Source organism: Gobius niger, assembly GCF_951799975.1.
Source record: "Gobius niger genome assembly, chromosome: 17".
Lineage (NCBI taxonomy): Eukaryota > Metazoa > Chordata > Actinopteri > Gobiiformes > Gobiidae > Gobius > Gobius niger.
The window spans coordinates 23783684-23802792 of record NC_136868.1 but is presented as its reverse complement, the minus strand read 5'-3'; the positions used below and the strand labels follow the sequence as shown (position 1 = coordinate 23802792).

The 19109-nt window shown below is 41.0% G+C and overlaps 1 protein-coding gene across 1 annotated transcript; it reads right to left on the bottom strand.

Annotated features, from left to right (window-relative positions):
- Window positions 1-278: 278 nt before the first annotated feature.
- On the bottom strand, window positions 279-16864 carry LOC306976621 (desmoplakin-A-like). The gene is made up of 25 exons (XM_079574614.1): window positions 16545-16864; window positions 14463-14556; window positions 14024-14142; window positions 13767-13941; window positions 13181-13306; window positions 13042-13101; window positions 12806-12973; window positions 12405-12509; window positions 10992-11087; window positions 10790-10915; window positions 10555-10710; window positions 10308-10462; window positions 9713-9839; window positions 9436-9622; window positions 5964-6766; window positions 5664-5842; window positions 5372-5510; window positions 5097-5290; window positions 4699-4861; window positions 4521-4604; window positions 4344-4451; window positions 4143-4241; window positions 3539-4036; window positions 737-910; window positions 279-492 (listed from the first exon to the last, which is right to left on the bottom strand). Exons 1-25 carry the CDS (start codon window positions 16742-16744, stop codon window positions 427-429), a joined length of 4401 nt encoding a protein of 1466 aa, XP_079430740.1. The 5' UTR covers window positions 16745-16864; the 3' UTR covers window positions 279-426.
- Between the last annotated feature and the right edge of the window lie 2245 nt (window positions 16865-19109).

Below are 19109 nucleotides of genomic sequence, written 5' to 3'. Positions count from 1 at the left end.
TTAGTTTGGATGGGTCCATTTTTTCAGGGACAGGAAGGAGAAGGAGACCAGTGTGTGGCTCTACTTTACAACGCTTTTTCAGCAACATATAGGTTGTTCCTTCTTCACTTTCTGGATCCAGATAGAGTTCAGGCTCCTGATATAAAGCATGATAAATACTGTCATCAATTAGATTGCGTTCAATGGCAGTATCTTTTGGGAGAAAAACACTAAGAGTTGGATCTAAAATGCCCCCAACTGCTTCCTGAGCTTGTAAAAGACGCAGAGCTGTCGTCCGGTCAATTTGTCCTTTTTTCATAGCTTCAAATGCTGAAAGGGGCTTTCTTGTGCCAGAACCACCATATCCAATAGCAGCTCCCTCAGCTGCTAATAATCTCTCCAGGTCTTCTTTATCAATAACTCCTTGGTTACTAGCTTCATCCACTGTCAACTTTCGATTTGTTTTGGGGTCAATGATGTGGCCAGTAGCTGCTTGGGCATCAAGCAGCAAATCTACACAATTCGGCGGTAACATGTTATTCTTTTTTGCTTCAGTGAACGTAAGTTTTTTGCTTGTTCCTCTAATAGAACCAAGTGCTTTAGGGCGTTCAATGATAACTCCAGCTATTGGGCCTGTGCCTTTGAGATTAATTCTTTTATCTGCAGACACTTCAGGTATTGTACTTTGTCCCCGAACAAGATCATCAAATGTTGTTTTCTCTAATACACCACATTCAACTAAATCTTTTGCACTTACTGGCTTACGGACACCATCAAAAGACAGCATGGGTGGCATGGGTTCTCTGCCCTGTTTTAGGTCAGGGGCCCTCATTGGTTTAACCATAGTTTGCTGCACCACATTTTCTTCCTGTCGTTTGATGAGTCTGATTTCTTCTAGTTCGTGGATTTGCACTCTCTCCTTGTCACCCATCTGCAAAAAAGCCAAAAACATAGAAATAAATACACTGAAAAATTACATACATGTGTCAATTGTTCATTATGATAAAATAACACAAGCTAAATTGACCTTGGAACATCGCAGTTATGACAAAAGGGTACGCAACGTCAGTGAAACCAATAAAATCAAACAAAAGCACACACTTTTAAAAAACAAATCACAGATAGTGGTGGCACATTGGGTTTTCGCATGGTGATAAGATGGAAATAAGTAACATAGAGTTTACGGGTAATTTGGGGGGGGGGGGGGGGGGCACATTTCTCTATCTACCATATAATAAATAATAATAAAAAGCAATAAGATGATAATTACTGGAGTTGTTACAAACATGGATTATGCAGCAGTGTTTATAAATCATTAACAACTAGCAAAAATGTAACTGACGTGTGGATTATGACAAGGTTATTATCAAGATTAATTATACAATACAATTTTCTTCATCTTATTTCCATTCCATCACCAATATAATGTATAAGTGCTACCCTAACGATGTAAGGACGTGCACTACAAGTACTTCAAGTACAGGTTCAGTACATGCAGAAATGGTTGTTCACATAAATGCCATGCATACATTTATAACAAAAACTACTACTACTACTACTAATACTAATACTGCTACTAAGAAGTATATCATCTAAACAAATAAAAGAAAAAAGGTTACACTTTATTTTACACTACCCAAGAAACATTGTACATAACAAAATGTAGTACTATGTGATCTTCTTTGTAACAATGTGTAACAACTTATATCTATGTAGTAAATACACAATGGAATAATGTGTATTTGTTTTTTGGAGGTACATAATTATCTTCGAAATACAAATACATATTATTCTATTGTGTATGTAACCCAAGTTATTACACATTGTTACATAGTATATTACATTGAGTAACATCAGGTACTATGTATCAAAGGTAGTGTAAAATACAGTGTTACCAATAAAAGTAATTATTTTGCATTTCTATTTTTCACTGATAAAGAACCATTTTTTACACACCTGTTAATAATTTTCATATTCTGTAAACAGAACATTATTCATAAATGATTGCAAACAAATTAATTATGCTAAAAGAAATAAAAGATCAAAACCAGAATATGTCAGCGTACTGCAGCAGAGTGTGCAAACAATGGAACAAACATGCAAGCCTCATTAAACACATACAGAATTATGATGTGTTTATAAGGACTAAAAATCTGCAGTTTGAAGCATGCAGCTACTTCATTCGGTTGGAAAGGCAAGAGTAGTCCAGGGCTAAGAGGCCGAAGAGTACCTCAATGACCTCCCTTTGTATTTTGTCAGCCTCCGCCTTCAGCTTCTCCCTCTCAGATGAAAGCTCAGACACCAGGCTGCAGTAGTCCATATTACTGCCCTCATTCGCTTGTAGCTGAAGCTCCAGGGCAGTTATTTGGGAGCAGAGTTCATTATGATTTCCCTCTGTGGTCCTTTTCAACTCACTGTTTTCATGTTGTGCATCTCGTAGCTCGTCTTCAAGCCTCAGCCTCTCTTCACTCTGAGTCTCTGTTATCTCCTGTAGACGTTGGAGCTCAGCATACATTTCATCTACAGCCTTACACTTCTCCTCAAGAGTTTTGTGAAGATCTTCGTTTTTTAAATTTGCCTCCTTTACTTTGTTTTGTTCCTGAAGAAACTGTTGCTTCACAGTTTCCAGATCAGCACTCTGTTCTGTCAGTCTAGCTGAAGTTGCCTGGTTCTGCTTCAAACTCTTTTCCAATTCTTCATGCAACTTCAGTAATTCTTCATCACTTCTCTGTTCTGAACTGGCTGTATGCTCATGCCTCTGTTGTAGATCTGTATTTGTGCATGTGTACTGCATCAAAGCCACAGAGGTTTTTTCCATCTCTGCTTCAGCCTGCTTTCTTTTGGCCACTTCCTCTTGACTGCTTTGCCTCACAATTTCTAGTTGGCTCTCGAGGGCATCCCGGACACCCTGAAGGTCCTTGATGCGTACTTGTAATCGATGGAAATTTTGCTCTAACCTCACCCGCTCCTTACACTCCCTTTCCAACTCAAATCTCATTTTTTCAAGCTCATCCTCACAGTCCCTCAGCCGAGCTGTGACCACTGTTGCATTGGTCAATTGCTGTTGAAGCTGTGAAATAGTCTGCTCCAGCACCCCTTCCCCTTCCTCAACAGTTAACCTCCTACGCGACTCCTCTTCAAGACGGTGAGTGGTGTAGACAAGCAGGTTGTTCTGTTCCTGTAGTTTCTTCATGTTCTCTTCTAACTCTTCCCTGTAGTGGCTGCTATCTTCCTGCCTCTGCCTCATTAAAGCCTCAACCTGACTCTCAAGCTCCATTCTCTTTCGGCCTTCTTCTGCAATGATCACTTGCTGATTGTGGACCTCTCTTTCTAGTCTTTTGCATTGCTCATCAGTTTGCTCCTTAGAACTCTTTATCCTTCTTATTTCCTCCTCTGTTTTCCTCCTTTCTGCATCCAAGTGGTCACATTGTGCCTGTAGCTCTGCCATGTCCGCTTCTCTCTGGGCCTCAACCTTTTGCATTTCTGTTCGGCTCACGTGAATTTGAGATTCAAAGCTTAGGTTCATGTTACTGATTTCAGCACTGCAATGACTTCTTACCTTTGACATTTCTCTCTGAAGCTCCTTCATCCTCTGTGAATCCTCCTCAAGCTGTCGCCTCAGCCTCTCGATCTCACGATCTTTGGATGCTACACTTTTCTCCACCTCTATTTTGGACCAACTTACTGACTCCAGCTCTTTTTCCCTCTTTTTCAGGGCAATGTCATACTCGTCCTGCTGCTGAGTGTAACGCTCTTCCGCGAGTTTTCTTTTTCTCTTTTCTTCCTCCAGGAGATATTTGATGCGTGACAGTTGCTCATCCAGATCGGCAAGCTGGCTCTGAGAGCTGTCCAGGCTGTCCTTAGTGGCACTATACTGTAGAGCTGTGTTTCGCTTAACCTCCTCCATCGACAGTAGCACGTCTTTAGACTGGGACATCTCCAGCTGGTAGCGATTCACCTCGCTTTCCAGCGACTTGTTTTTAGTTGCGTGGTCTTTTATTTGTTCACGCAGCAAACGCAGATCTTCTTCCAATAAATCGATCTTTGTATTTCGAATCTAAAGAAAGCAGATGGGTTTCGATTAGACAATTTTGTGGATTAAACAACAACCCTAATACCCTATGGACAATATATTATGAGGAAATACAAAAAACATAAAGAACCTTTAGCTCCTCCATGTTTTTCTGCAGCTCTCCCAAAAACATGTAGTAGTCATTAGATGTGGTAAGAAGCTCCATGTAGCGGGTCTGTAATTGTGTGGCCTGGAAAAACACATCCACTAAAGTTACTACGTGCTCCTTTGGCTTGGTAAACTGTATTAACATGAACCTAATTAACATCAATTCATGAATTATTGTCACTACCTCTACGTTTAAATCCATTGATGGTGACTTCAGCATTGTTCTCTTGATGGGGAAATTAAGCAAAGTCTCTAAACCAGAGCTGTAAGATGTGAGGTCTGTCTCATAGTCCTGTAAAAAGATAAATGGCGATAAAACATCATTTAAAATTGTTTTCAAACTCTTACTACAAATTCTTACTTTAATTGAGGTGACACAAGCCACATTGTCCTTTAGAACACTGTCAACTACTCCTCTCTTTGATTTGATTTCTGAGTTGAGAGTCTAGAAATAAAACAAACAAGGATAAAACAAACGGGGATAATAACATACACTAATAACTGATAATAGCACAACATAAAGTCTTCGAGCGTTAAACCTTCTGTTTGCTAATAAGATCCCTCAGTGATTCGACATTGTTGACTTTAGTTGCTTGAAGAGTGTCTTGTTTTGTCCTTGTTGTGTCAATCCAGTCCATAAGTGACCTGCTTGTTTCTTGGTAGTTTTTAAGTTGAGGAAGGTAGAAGTGCAGATCCTGAAGTCTGAAAAAATGACATTAAAATGGAAACACATTAATCCAAACAATTAAAGACTGTAACTGTTACCAGTGCCTCTTTTTACTATTTAACTATTTGCACATTTCCTGTCTATTTTGCACACCCTAAGTGAATTTCTCCATTGTGAGATCAATAAAGGATTATCTTAACCATAATCTGTTAGGCTACATTATTCAAGCATGGGATAAATTGTAAAAAAAACAAATATATTTCCAAATACCGAGTCCCAAGTTGTCCTTGGATACGCTTCCATCGATCAGTCAGCTGATTGACCTGGTCTGTGTATTTGGACAGCATCATATCACATCTGTGGAAAGGACCGCTCACTTGACAGTTCCAGTGAGTCGCTTTGCTAAGCTCGGACTCCATAGAGGATGCAAAGTCCTTTTTACGATCCAGCTCTGCTTTAATGGTCTGAAAAGTAAATCAACAACACATGAAGCTAACATTATTGTGAACAGTTTGAATCCAGCGTGTGGTAAGTATGCACAATACCTTAAGTGTGGAAATATGATTCTCCACTTCAATGGGTGAAAGGGAAGTTGTCTCTTTCTCTGTTAATCTGGCTTCGTGAACTTTTACTATGTCCTCGGTCCGAGCGACACTCTGCAGCATGTCCCTTAGAGCCCGAAGCCTTAACATGCAAAAAGTGACATGAGTAAAATAGGAATATCTACCATTTTTCAGTCTAGAACAGTTGAAGGAGAATGACAGAGTAAATTCAAATGGTGGCAACTCTTATCACGTCTGTAAAAAACATGAAACCCTCTCAGAACAGCAGGCGTACCTCTGTAGATATGCAGATGCACTGCTTTCCAAACCGGCCAGGCGTTGGTTGATGACTCCAATTTCAGTGCGGAGGAACTGAGCTTTGTCAGAATCACTCATGCCATCCAGCTCCTTCATGATGCGCTCTCTTAGGTTCAGATAGACCTCTCTCATCAGGTCCACGTCACGCTGCACAATCTGTTAAGTGACATGACAGGATGGGTACGCATGCATCATTTTGCAAAACAGTTGGGGAATTTTGCATATTAATTATTAAACATCTGTTGATTTAAATGTCAATTTCCAAGTCCATTCTTACCTCCAACTGTTGAATCTTAAGACTACAGTCCTGCAGTCCTTCATCTCCCTGGCAGATGTGGATATTTTGACCCAGTGAGCTCTCGGCTGACTCCAGCCTAATCCGAAGTGCTTGCAGCTCGGTCAGGCTGAGGAAGGATGTGGAGGATGATGATGATGAAGATGAGGAGAGTATCACCTTTCTCCTGATCGGCTCCGCTTTGGTCACTCTCACAACTTCCTTCTTCACCTCTATTTTCCTCTCGGATAACTTCCTCTGCTCAGCCCTGCGTCTTTCTTCCTGTGCTTCTCTTAGGCGCCGCGCTTCTTCTTCTGCTCTGCGGAATTCCTCCAGCCTCCGAGCCTCCTCCAGCCTGCGAGATTCTTCTATTCTCCGAATTTCCTCAAGTCGAAATTCCTCCTGTCTACGAGCGTCTTCTGCTCGTCTGGCCTCCTCCTCTCTCCGAGCTTCTTCTGCTCTTCTGGCCTCCTCCAGTCTCCGCACCTCTTCCACTCTGCGAGATTCTTCTATTCTCCGAATTTCCTCAATTCGAAATTCCTCCTGTCTACGAACCTCCTCAATTCTTCGCACTTCTTCGAGTCTGCGGGCTTCCTCGTCTACCTGCGGCTGCTGGATTATAATGTAGTGCGGTTGTTGCTGTAGATGATATGGTTGAATTTGTATATGTTGTGGTTGTAGCTGTATTTGCTGCAGTTGTAGTTGTTGTTGTTGCTGCTGCTGCTGTTCAGCCACTTGTATTTGTATTTGTTGATGCTGATCCTGCTGCTCGACCACTTGGTTTATCTCCGTGTGCTCTTGTGCAACTGCAGAAAGATATAATTGATAAACAATTATAGTTTGTGCAATAAGTGTAATTGAATAATGATGCATGTTATTTTTCATTAAATAGGCTCTGTGCACAGAACATCCTGTCTTTTGTTATCAAATCTAAAACAGCCTTTAGCTTCAAGGCTAAAACATCTATCCACATTTACAAACAAGTTTTTGCCTTTGTGTAAAGTTTTTAACATGTTTTCTGCCATGTATTTTTTACTGTTTAAAAATATGTATCGGATTTAAACACAGGAAACAGGAAATAGCATCATGTTGAGCCTTTTTTCCATGAAACAATTCCGACTGTATCAGTTACGCCCACCATCTTTTCATTTAAAGGTCCTATATCATGCAAAATCGACTTTTTAGAGCTTTTAGCCATGTTGTTATGCTATTTCCTTATCAAAAACACCCGCAGAGTGGTTTGCAGCTTCATTCAGGCAGCTCTCCGCAATCCTCCTTAATCCTGCTCTCAGGCTGCTCAGCCCTCTCCTGGTGAACGACTGACCTGTTCAGTTGTGTCGTAACAGCGGAACGGAAGTGCTCGACGTCTGTAATGCAATGTCTTACAGCCTGATTTTAATTTGTAAAACAGCTTTTTCATTATTTCTGTTGTAAGAGAGAAACAAAGAGAAAAAAAAAGTGAAGGAAAAAAAAAAAAAGGATGTCCCGAGGTGCTTCCAGGTCAGCTGAGGCCAAAACAAACCCATCCCCTGAGCGGCTGAACAGATCAGTCATGTTTGCGCTGCAGCTGTGAAGATGGAGCTCGTTATAACCTACTCTGGACACACCTGTTCTTTATTCTTACCTAACGATAATGTCACGGACGGAGAAAAAGAAGAGCGTTTGGCTACGAGGACGGGAGTTTATTCAACCTTTTTCAAGAAGAGGCCACTCTCTCAGAAGCTGTTTTTTTTTCTCCGGGATTCAGCGACTATCACCAAAACAGTGTTTTTCTGTGACTGTCACTGATGGATGTTTGGGGAACCTTCGCCAGAACCAAAGTGGATTAACTTTTCTAACCAACGCAAGTCCCATAATGTAGACAGCGATGGACCACAGTGGTGAGTCAATCCAAACGTGTGTTAGCTTGTGTGTTAGCATTAGGGATGTCCCGATCCCTGATCGGAAATCGGGCCGATCACGTGGTTACAGACTCGATCGGAATCGGACAATACCTCCCGATCAGGACTCGGATATTTATGCGGGTCCATTCTCGTTACTTTTGATCAGATTTCGAGCTACCGCGAACCACTTTCTGTCCCCTCCCCCTGGCCCAGCGCCTCTGTCACTCACTCCACCTGCTGCGTCAAACCACTCGCACCATCGCTCAGTCCTGTCCCCCCTTCGTTTGAGAAATCCACAAATCCACACAAGTGCCAGCGCAGGAACAATAACAACATCTCCCATAACGCGTGCAGAGTTTACTGTAGGCTAAGAGGAGAGAGGAGTGAGAACGGACGGGAAGGGCGCGAGAGCGGTAAGAAGTAGCAAACAGCTGTTTTTATCGCTATTACACCGCTACATGTGAGATGTTTAAAAGTCCGTGGACAGAGACGTGAGTGCGGCCCGCTGCGCTCATACATGCGCAATTGCTGAAAGACGAGGGGAAACTTCCTCTCTATAACCTGATAACCACTGCCTCCTCTCTTCGCTTATCCCCACACTACGTTCAGGAGGTGAATTGAAGAAGAAGCACTTGTTGTCACTCCTGGTTGTCTTAAGCCTTTAGTAAAACACACGCACTCTGTACACGCCCACAGTAGGTGCACAGCTCGGTGGACGGTGCACTGCGCGCGGACCTCGACCCCGTCCCGGTTTTCAGGCTGGGAAATGTGGTCACCCTATATCTACTTATTAAAGTGACTGTAATCAGGTTAACATGGCACATTTAGATTTTGGCCAAATATATTGTGTTATTTAACTGCCACATTACTGCTGTGTTTTTTTCTGCGCTGCCAGACAGTTTTGTACATTGTGCATAAAAAATGTCTTGCCCAAGTTTTGTTTTCATTGCCAATCAACAAACACATTTAATAACGAATGGGATTTTAGATCAGCCTCTCTGTGTAAAACTATATTACACTGTAAAGACTAGTCTTGCTTATTTGAGAAAAAACAGACACAGTAGAGTTACTCTCTATATCCAAAACCATGAATGAAAACAAGTGGAATAATGTAGTTTTTTTTCTTAATTTTTAAAACAGTGTATTAGGTATCGGATCGGGACTCGGTATCGGGCAATTCTCAAAATCAAATGACTCGGACTCGGATCGGGGGCAAAAAAACCTGATCGGGACATCCCTAGTTAGCATATTAGCTTGTGTGTTAGCCATTTATGAAGCTGTGTTGCAGATGTCAACTCCGTATAACTGCATCGTGAAGTAACTTCACTTATTGTTGTTTATTTATATTACAATAAAGTATGTGCGGAGAGAGGGGGCGGAGTTAACTGAATCGAAGCGTTGTGTCTTCCGGGTTTGAAAAATACCTCCAGAAAACATTTATATTTATCACAAAAATGAGTGCTCCATAATGGTAGAGGTACAATATATCATATACATGCCTATACTTAACTTTGGAATGGCTAAAATAGCATGATACAGATCCTTTAAGTCATTGTGTGATCATGAGACTATAGGAAAGCCACACCACTTACCGTATGTAGGCAGCTGCACCACCAGATCCTCATAATGGGCCTGGGCATCAGTGAACTGTGTTTCAATGCTCCTCTGGTCTTCTTCTGCAAACATCTGTGAGCCTTTAGCACAACGCCTGAACTCCTCGTAGTGCATCTCCATGCTCTTGATGATCTGCCGGTACTCATCAGGACGCATCTTTGCCAGCTGATCATAAGCACATAAGCAATGTAATGAATGATAACACACAAGAAACAACAGCTGCTGCTAAAATATTGTAAATTATGATTTTGCTACCATGGTCATAGTGAGAGAGCTGATCTGCTGTATATCCTGGAGACAGTACTGCCAAGCGACGAGGCTTTTAACATTGATGTACAGTTGATTCCAGACAGAGAGGATAGCTTCATAGTACTGCTCATTCCTTTTAATAAAAATAACAATACAGTATTATTTTAAGTAAGATAGTACTAGATTTTTTCAATCAATTTACCTTGATAGTTCTTTATTATTATTATCTGAACACCAAACTACACACAAGTTTGAGAATAATATAGACTAGTGATATAAAAACAAACTCACAGCTAAATTTTAAGCTATGAATTCAAACCAGCAGTGGCCATGATGAATATTACATTTAGCATGACCACTCATTCGTCATACTTGTTTACACACTGTTGGGTAGCTACAATAGCTTCACAAGGACAACCAGCCTGTGGTGTACTACTGTCTCAGAGCAGCCAGGTGTTTGCAAGAGCAAGCAATCTATTTTAGATATTATTCATTAGATTAATAACATGACAGTAACAACAATACGATGAAAGTGTAACAAGAAAAAGCATAAGAATAGTACAATGCTAACAACTCATTATAATTTGTATGTGTTCCTTACTTATTGGCCAGGCTGATGCTAATAGGGTTTGGTGGTGGGATGATCAGGCAAACAGAGGGCACCATCATGTCCAGCCCTCCAGGTCCCGTCACCTGCCATTTACTGCGCTGATAGTTGTCCTTTAGAATTGCCTCATTGTCCTTCAAAATAACCTTCTGCAAATGTGAAAAAGGAAAACATTGTAACTCCTCTTGACAAGAGACAGATTGACACATTTGTAGGACCGATCGTTGTGGGTGGAACTGACCTGGTCCTGTTTGAAGTCACACAGGGCTTTAACAATGACTGGGTTGCTGCTTTTGGGCTCGTCTGGATTTCTGGGTTTGAGTCTTACGATACTTTTGGACTTGACGACCAAATGTTGGACCTGCCTTTTGTGTTCTCTGATCTTTTCTCTTTCTCTCTTGAAGTTCAGAACAAAGCCATTTCAATGTTGTGCAGTCTCCAAAGATTAATCATTTTAAACACTATGATAATCTTACCTCCAGGCCTTTGAGAATTTCTAAGAGATTCTCCAAGGGAGTCTCCTTATCACAGGTAAACATCTTACGCACCGTCTCATGCTCTTTCTGCAGGGATGTGTACGTCTCATTGGCCTCATTAAAGAACTATTAAAACAACAGATTTGGTAAGATATTTACGTACTACTTTAATGCTTGTTTTATACTGCTGACTTCAAATTACCTGGCTATAGGCAGCATTTTCTTTCAGATGTACATCAATACACTTGGTAATTTGAAGAATCCAACTCCACTGAGTCTGGAGGGTGTCTCTGTAAGCCTGCAAAAAATAATGATTTTTGACAATGGGTACAAAATATATATCTTTGGAACATTTTGTGTATGAATTTCTGTTGTATTTTATTGTATTTTATTTCTAGGATTGACTCATTTCAAGTAAAACATTGTGGGCCATATCTTGTGCTGGCGCACGGAGGCAAATTATGTGCTTTGCGCCTTCGCCACTTGTGAGAGGGCGTCATGAGAGGAGGTGACTGCTCTGAAGGGGGGACCACTGACATTCATTTCCTCGTTTACATTGCGCTGCCTTGCGTTCTTCCTTAAGCCTTAGGCTCTCACAGGTCAAACTAAAAACTTTATTCATCCCATCGTGAGCTAAACAATGTTCATATCTCCAGAGAGAAGGAGCTACAGCGTCCGCTGTGGCGCGGATCGGCCAGCGCTTGGTGTGAACGTAAAACAAAACAAATGCACATGTTGACCCCTCACTCCCCCACAACCCCACTCCAGGCCGCGGAGTCGATCTGGTTGGAGTAAAAAAAGTGTTTCCAACCCAGTACTTCCCACTTAAATGCGCTAAGTCTGGAGTGGCAAGATCACAAAATGAGCTCCTACTGAGCGCAAAATGTTAAGCCATTGTCTACGTTTTGAGACACAAGATCGGGCCCTGTGTGTTTTTTCCCTGCGTTGTCAGTAATTATTAAATCTTAATATGCAGCTATGTCACATAGCATCTAAGTTGCCCATGCTCCAATACTAATAAAATCTCAGTGTAGTCCGCGGAGTCCAGTATTCTGAATTCTTAGAATAATTACGTGGATTTGCATTGTATCTATGTATAAATTCTGCATATAACTAAAAATAAATAGCTACGCATGTTGAAAAGCCTGTTATGAACTTACTTAACGCAAATTCGACACTCAAAAACGCTTTTAGCAAATGCAAGGGGCAGCACATCACAGTACATCATACAGCAGCCATTATTATATGTTATATTCTTTTAGGAGGAAAAACAGGTAATAATTAAAGATTATTTCTGAATAATGTAATAATATGAAGCTACTGTGATGTATTCTTCTGATTTTAGGAAAGTACAGTTACTCAAAATGAGTATTCTAATTGTACTCAGTTACTTCTCAACACAGAATAAAGCATTTGCAGGAAACCAACACAGTTACACGAGCGAGTCAGGTCTGAGGAGAAGCAAGCCCACTCACTGTGAAGATGCATGTTTTTCCATGTATTATGTACCAATAATAACACCCATAATCAAAAGTAAATGCTTGCATTATATACTGTATATGTTGTGTTTATTGGGTGAAATGTTGCACCATACTGTACAGTGTAAAGTCCGCACCTCAATCTTGTCAGACGCTGGATGGTTGTTTTTGAGAAGTGCGTCCCCTTTGGTTTTCAGTTTGTTCAGATCCTTCTCCTTCAACTCCAGTGCACTCATCAAACTCTGTTGGAACAAAATAAATAGTTTTAGAGAACATTGAGGACGCACAATATTAGCTCAGTGTCGTTGCAAAAACACTGCTTGTACTCTGGCCAAATGAAAGATTGACAGCAGCTGCCAAAAAACAAAAACCAAAAAGCCACAGTTGATTGGTCTCCTACGTTATGAAAGTTGATTACACACGCAAAAGGCATTCATGGCTCACTGCGGTGCCAAGATCTGGTCTGACAGTTAGGTAATAAAGTGCAACGTTTTTGTAACATCATGTAGTACGGTACACTTCAATGTATCTGACTCACTGAGTAGCTCTCCTGTTTCTTGGGGATATACTGGTCGATGTTTTTGTCGCCCCAGTCAAAAACCAACTCCTCCTCTTCTCTGTCGTTCACCCACATTATCTCTGTGGAAATGTCCTGGATGATCTGCACAAGTTCTCGCAACTGCTGAATCCTTGCACAAGACATTTGCTGCAAAAAAGTTAAAAAGTTAAAGAAGTGAAACTCATCTTTTGCATATACGATGTAAATGCTTTTACCTGTAGACTGTCCCATTCTTGCTCTATTGCATGAAGATTGGCTCGGTCACCCTTTTTCATCTAGAAACAAAGAGCAAAAAATATATATAGCTTAAAGTCATTCATTTTACAGAATATTTGCTAGTTAGAAGACACATACGAATTCATCTCGGGCTTTGTCCACCTCCTGGCTTCTCTGGATGGAGCTATGAAACTTCTGGTGGTTGATTAGCTGCTCCTCAATGGCTGCAGGGTCATCTCCCCAGGAGGCAGTCTCAATCAGACGCTGGTGGAGACAGGCAGACAGCAGCTTGTCACCAGAGAAGAATATTGGATATTGCAGAATGCACTGAAGAAAGCAAACCTAATGCTGTACTGTAAATTATGAAAGGTTTAAAGGGCAGTGTGACTGACAGGGTTGCAGAGGAATGCTTTAAATTGGGAATTCCAGTGAGTTCGTCTGGAAAGTACTTGCTTTTTATCTTTGCTTTTTTTTTTTCATCACACGAAATGATAAAAAAATCCTTTATTTTTACCATTATTTATTTAAATGTTTACCTTTATTTAACCAGGTAAAATATTTGAGAACTAACTCTCATTTTCTAACATCAATTAAACAATCATGAAACATTAAAAAGACTAAACACACAAACACACACTTTCACAACAGCGCCTCAAGATCTTTCAGGGTAATACTGACAAATCAAATCAAATCCCAGCATTTTTTCAGCAGCAAAAGTTCAGACCTTGTGCTGTCCAATCCAGGCCATAGCGTCCTGGAAGCTCCGAGGGGGTTCTTCCCACGCCCCGCCTGCCGCAGCAGCGCCGCTGGTGCTGCTCGACCTGGTGCTCTTTCTCCTGCGCATGGAGCCGGTTAAGGCCATGTGGACCCCCTTCAGCTGATCCTTGCATATCTCCAAGCTGTTTGTCAAGGTGAAAAACAATGCTCTCACAGATGGATGGAAACATTTGTGAGAACTAAAGAGAACAGAAGAGGCCTTACGTCCTCACTACGTTGTCATTGGGCTGACCCATCGTTCTCAGGTCCGTCGCACAGCTTTTCAGCTGGTCAATCGTGTCTCTGGCCATTCCCATAAAACGCTCTGCATCTCCTGAATTACCCTGCAATTCAAGATATTATGTGTAGAGTTCAGGCAAACAACTAAGTGAGTTGAATGTTAAATAATTTCTATCACATATGTTTATTTGAAATCTGAAAAAAAAAAATACATATATATTTATTCTTTTATTTATCTGACTATTTTAATTGTTAAGTGTTTTTAATAATAGCATGCTTTCTTTTACTTTTCCAAAAGATATAACTGACACTGTTTTGCAGCTAGATGCCAATAGAAAAGGTACAGAAACTCAGTTGACCTTGAGCTTTTATAACAATGAGATGTGAAAAGCAATAAAAGTCTAATTAGAGTTGCATGACTCACAGTTTGAAGGGCGTATTCAGCTTTCTTCAGGTATTCTTGGCAGCTGCCCTGCAGTAACATGGCTCTCTGGTTGATGGCACCGAGACCGCCAGGACTACAAGAGCCAAGAGGAACAGAAATATAAAATGATAATGTGGCTTGAGTGGCTTGTCTGAATGGGAGGAATTGTTTGAAAATATAAATTTTCACAAAGAGGTAGCATTTTGAATCAATTATTATGTAATCAAACTAGAAAAGTCTAAATTATCTAAATTAAGTTTGAACATTTCTTTATAATACTCACACATCATAACACAGTTAATGTCCTCACTAAGGGAGTTATTTATCAAGGCAGGTGCTAAATATTTAGTGGGTGCAAGATGAAAATTATAATCTGCTATTTTGTTGGCATGTTGCGCATAATTTACCATTTGATGTTACCTGTAATAATAATAATAATAGTAGTAATGCATCGGTTTTATATAGCGCTTTTCTGGACACTCAAAGACGCTTTACATTGCATTATTCATTCACTCCATACTCGGTGGTGGTAAGCTACTATTGTAGCCACAGCTGCCCTGGGGTAGACTGATGGAAGCGAGGCAACCAGTCTGCGTCATCGGCCCCTCCGACCACCACCAACCACTCACTCACTCACTCACTACATTCGCTAGGCTTTCTGGTGTTACCAAACGGTCTCCCATCCAAGTCCTGTCAGGCCCTTCCCTGCTTAGCTTCCCAGGTCTGACGGGATTGGGCAGAGCAAAGGCGGTATGACCACAATTGTATTACAGTATTAGGGCCCCAAATCTGAGATGTAAATAAGGCAATCCTGAGTAAATAATGCAGAAATAACTCTGCTGCTGATCCACATTTGCAATATGCGTTGCACATGAGTAAATGCTTGGTTAAGGACCCCCTTAGTGCATATTCTGATTACATCTAATATGCAGAAGTATCACACACGTTAACGAGACATTAAGCGTATAACACAGTATAACAACAACAAATCACATCAATTGATGTTACTTTTTTTCACAAAGCTCAATAGTTGTGTTGATCCGGCAGCTCATTGTCTGTCATCACATCAGAGACCAGATGCTCAGGTCTCTTTATAGTGGAGCAGTAATACATTTCTGCTAAACGTGACAGTGTAATAACAGGTGTGTGTACAGCCTCTGCAGCAGATGGAACTTGGCGCTTCATTGACAGCTATAAATCACACTCTGAATGTGGCCCTCCCAAACTAGGACGAGCAACTACATAGAAACAACAGCAAAGCGAGCACCACACTGAAGCCCTGTTCCATCATCACTCTCTATCACTGGGCTAAATAGTGGATTTAGTTCACATTACTCTCTTGATGCACTAGAATTGTATCAGGGGACCCATTCCCTGTGTGCAACATAGACACCAGCAGAAGACCTTTTGGTGAACTTTTAGCTACAAAAGGGCACCTTCATGGCAAGCGGTTACTCAAAAAAGAGAAGAATTGACCTTTGTGATCAATGAAAACAAACACCACATACTGCTATGAGAATTTTTAGATTTCACACAACTGAACACGAGACATGGACGCAAATCAATTCCTATACAATAAATAAAATGAGTAAATAAAGCATTTCCTGAATGGAAGTTATGCAAATTGAGCTCAGGATCATATTTCCTGCATAATAAGCCTGTTGTTTTTAAGGAGCTCCAAGATCATAGTATGCTGGTGCTAAACATGCAAATAAATGGGGTACTAAAGAAACAAACAAACAAACAAACTAACAACAACAAACAAAGAAACAAACAACAACAAACAAAGAACACTCTAGTTAGCTAAAATTACAGACTAAATATGCAGCGGTCATAAATAATTGATAGAAGCTCCACGCGCACTGGCCAGAACAAATTCCTTTAGCAGCAGGTACAATCCACTTGAGCCTCCCCTTGCCTTATGTTTTACTCATAAATAGCTTATCAACTTTGTAAACATTTTTGCATGTTCCAAAAGCCTAAGTCATTTTTCCGCAGTGAATGAGCAGTGGGTCTATAGTACTGTATAGCTAAGATTGTCTAACCCACTCCTCTGCAAAACAGAAAAAAGGGTCATCTTACCTCATCCCACCCCCCTTGGAAGAAAAGCTGTACGTGTTGTATCCATCCATGTACGGGTCGTATCCATTCCCACCTCCGTGCACCACCTCGCTGCGGGCGTACGGGTACGTCCCTCCGCCGCTGAGGTCGCCCTTCGAGCCGTCGGTCCTCCGGGTCGAGGATCCTCCGTAAAGACCCTTCTGGGAGCCGTACTGACTCATGATGACCAGCAAGATCCGGCGGGACGAAGAAAAAACTCCTCACTGAGTCCTGTGGAGGACAGGTGCGCGGCAATCCGTGTACACCTGTCCGCCCAGACACTCACTCACTTCGCCTTGCCACCGTAGTGCGCGCTCTCGCCCGAGGACTGGGGAGGAAAACTCTTGGAGCAGAAGAAACCACACCTCTCGACCAAAAAAAAAAAGCGCTGAGTGTGAAGTTTTTCCCTCTTCTTTCGTGACACTCCCACGTCCCACCTCAAATTCAACTCTGCTGGAGGCGATGAGAGAGATGTGTATTTATTTGTTCAGTCAATAACTACAAAAGTGTGTATCCAGCATGACTTTTTGCATAACCCACTCAGAAAAGAGACAGATGGGAAAGAGAGAAAAAGACCATAGGAGGTTATTATAAAGGCAACATAAGATAGTAGTTATAGTGCCTTTTTAAATCACTAGGAGCGCATGCAATGAACCTTACTCCAAGCTTTACAGAGTTTAGCTCCGAAATCTACTTCATAAGGTCTTAACCTGTTAACCCCCGCCTTAACCGAGTGCATTTACTCTTGTTCAGCTTTACCCAATTCCACAGGGTCACAGCCTATAGGCCAGTGTGACGCCTAATTTGAAAGCTAACACCTTCAAAGACTTGCCTCTTCTTCCATCTCTTTTTTGTTGGGTTTTCATCACATTTTTGCCACATTCTCATCACATTTTGATCACTTCTCTGTTGCACTTTTGCTGCACTTCTGTGGCTTTTTTTGTAACAATTTTTACTCTTGTCTCCCGCTCAGTTGTTTGCATTTTCATTCTTGATTTCGTCACTGTTTTGACACTTTTTTTCCAAGAACCTTTTAGATTTGGGTAAAGCCAAACTGGAGAAAATGTGCTTGTGCAAAAATTATTTAACTAGATCAGTATAAACATCTCAATTTGAGCATACTAATCCAATTTTGTGTTGTTTTGATTAGTTAAGAAGTTGTTGGGCATTTGTCCTAGATTATTTCACTTGTTCTGAGATGTTTCTGACTCGTTTCGATACATTTCGTCCTTATTTCAGGTCATTTTCTTCGCCAATGGGGTAAGAAAATTGGTCTTGTCTCATTGGCAATTTTACTTTCTTACTTCAAGCAAGATTTATCCTAGAACTGGCAAAGCAAACTTGGTCCGATCAGGAAAAGTGTCTAAATGAGTGAAAACCGCTCAAAACAAGATACATTTCCTCAATTCAAGTCATTTAAGCCAATGCTTGATAATTACTTTTTGTAGTGTACGAGTGGATTGTAGTTTTGGTCGTGTTATGTGCATTTGAAATTGTTCACACCATGAAACCTGGCCAGAAAGAAATGCATTTAAAGAAAGGGTTACTGGCTCTACATGTGAGCAGCCTACATGAAAATAATAGGGCTACAGTATGTCTAGTATAACCCTATAAATGAGATGAATAGTTTATTTGAGCTGTCTGTGATTGTTGTACAAAGTAGGTCTTAGGTCAAAGGTGGATATACAGTATATTCTAAGTGATATTCCACCATTGGCATCTCTCTGATACTCTTGAAACATATGTCAGACTCCCCACTCTCCAGCCGCTCTGTCTCAGTGGAAAGCACACAGCTCTGTCATGAACAGGCACCGCTCTGACACTCGCCTGGAGACATAGGTGGGACTTGCCGGAAAAACTAGTTTGGCAGCTGAAAATGAAATGACAGTAACTTTGATGTGAGAACTGATAAATGTCCACATTTGAAATCAGTAAAAAGTCAACAGTGTATATTGCGTTTTGAGTTTGTAACCTCTCTTCGTCCCCCTTTCTCTCTCAAATGGAAAATTGCGGTTTGTAAAATTCAGGACTGGTCTCTTGCTTTAGTGGCCGACTTCAGCAGAGGGGCTTCTTTGTGCGAAGGCCGTGCAGGGGGTTGTGAATGCACCTTAAAAAGTAACAAGCATGGTCAAAGTGAACTCAGACTCTCAGATTCTCTGGTTTATGAGTGTCATTTTGCAGCAAATGAGGAATGTCACATGTGCATGGACTCTGTGGTGATATGAGAGAACACAGAATATGCGGTGGGTGTTAACTGGCAATTTGTGATTCACAGCAAGCAGTTGCTTTTGATTAGCCGAAGTTGAGTCAGATAAAAGTAAAAGAGCATGTTTGACATCTTTATTGACTTTATTGTTTAAGAAAAAAAAAGGGAAACAAAAGACATATCTACTGAATGTGTCACATGTGAGGTTCACAAGAAAAAACGGCTTTAAAATTTCTCAGGACAAAAAAAAAGTCCCATCTTCATATGGTAATGTGTTGTACCCTGTGGCAAAAGACAATTATGAACACGCCTTTGCCTGCACATCAAAAACAACATTCCTC

What these genes read in the sequence shown, in the direction of transcription:
- LOC306976621 (XM_079574614.1), bottom strand. Translation starts at nt 16,744, where the DNA reads ATGAGTCAGTACGGCTCCCAGAAGGGTCTTTACGGAGGATCCTCGACC. An exon ending in AATGACAACGTAGTGAGGAC is followed by an intron (nt 13,942 to 14,023) that starts GTAAGGCCTCTT and finishes CTTGACAAACAG; the next exon opens with CTTGGAGATATGCAAGGATC. An exon ending in TTGATGGTGTCCGTAAGCCA is followed by an intron (nt 493 to 736) that starts GTAAGTGCAAAA and finishes CGAATTGTGTAG; the next exon opens with ATTTGCTGCTTGATGCCCAA.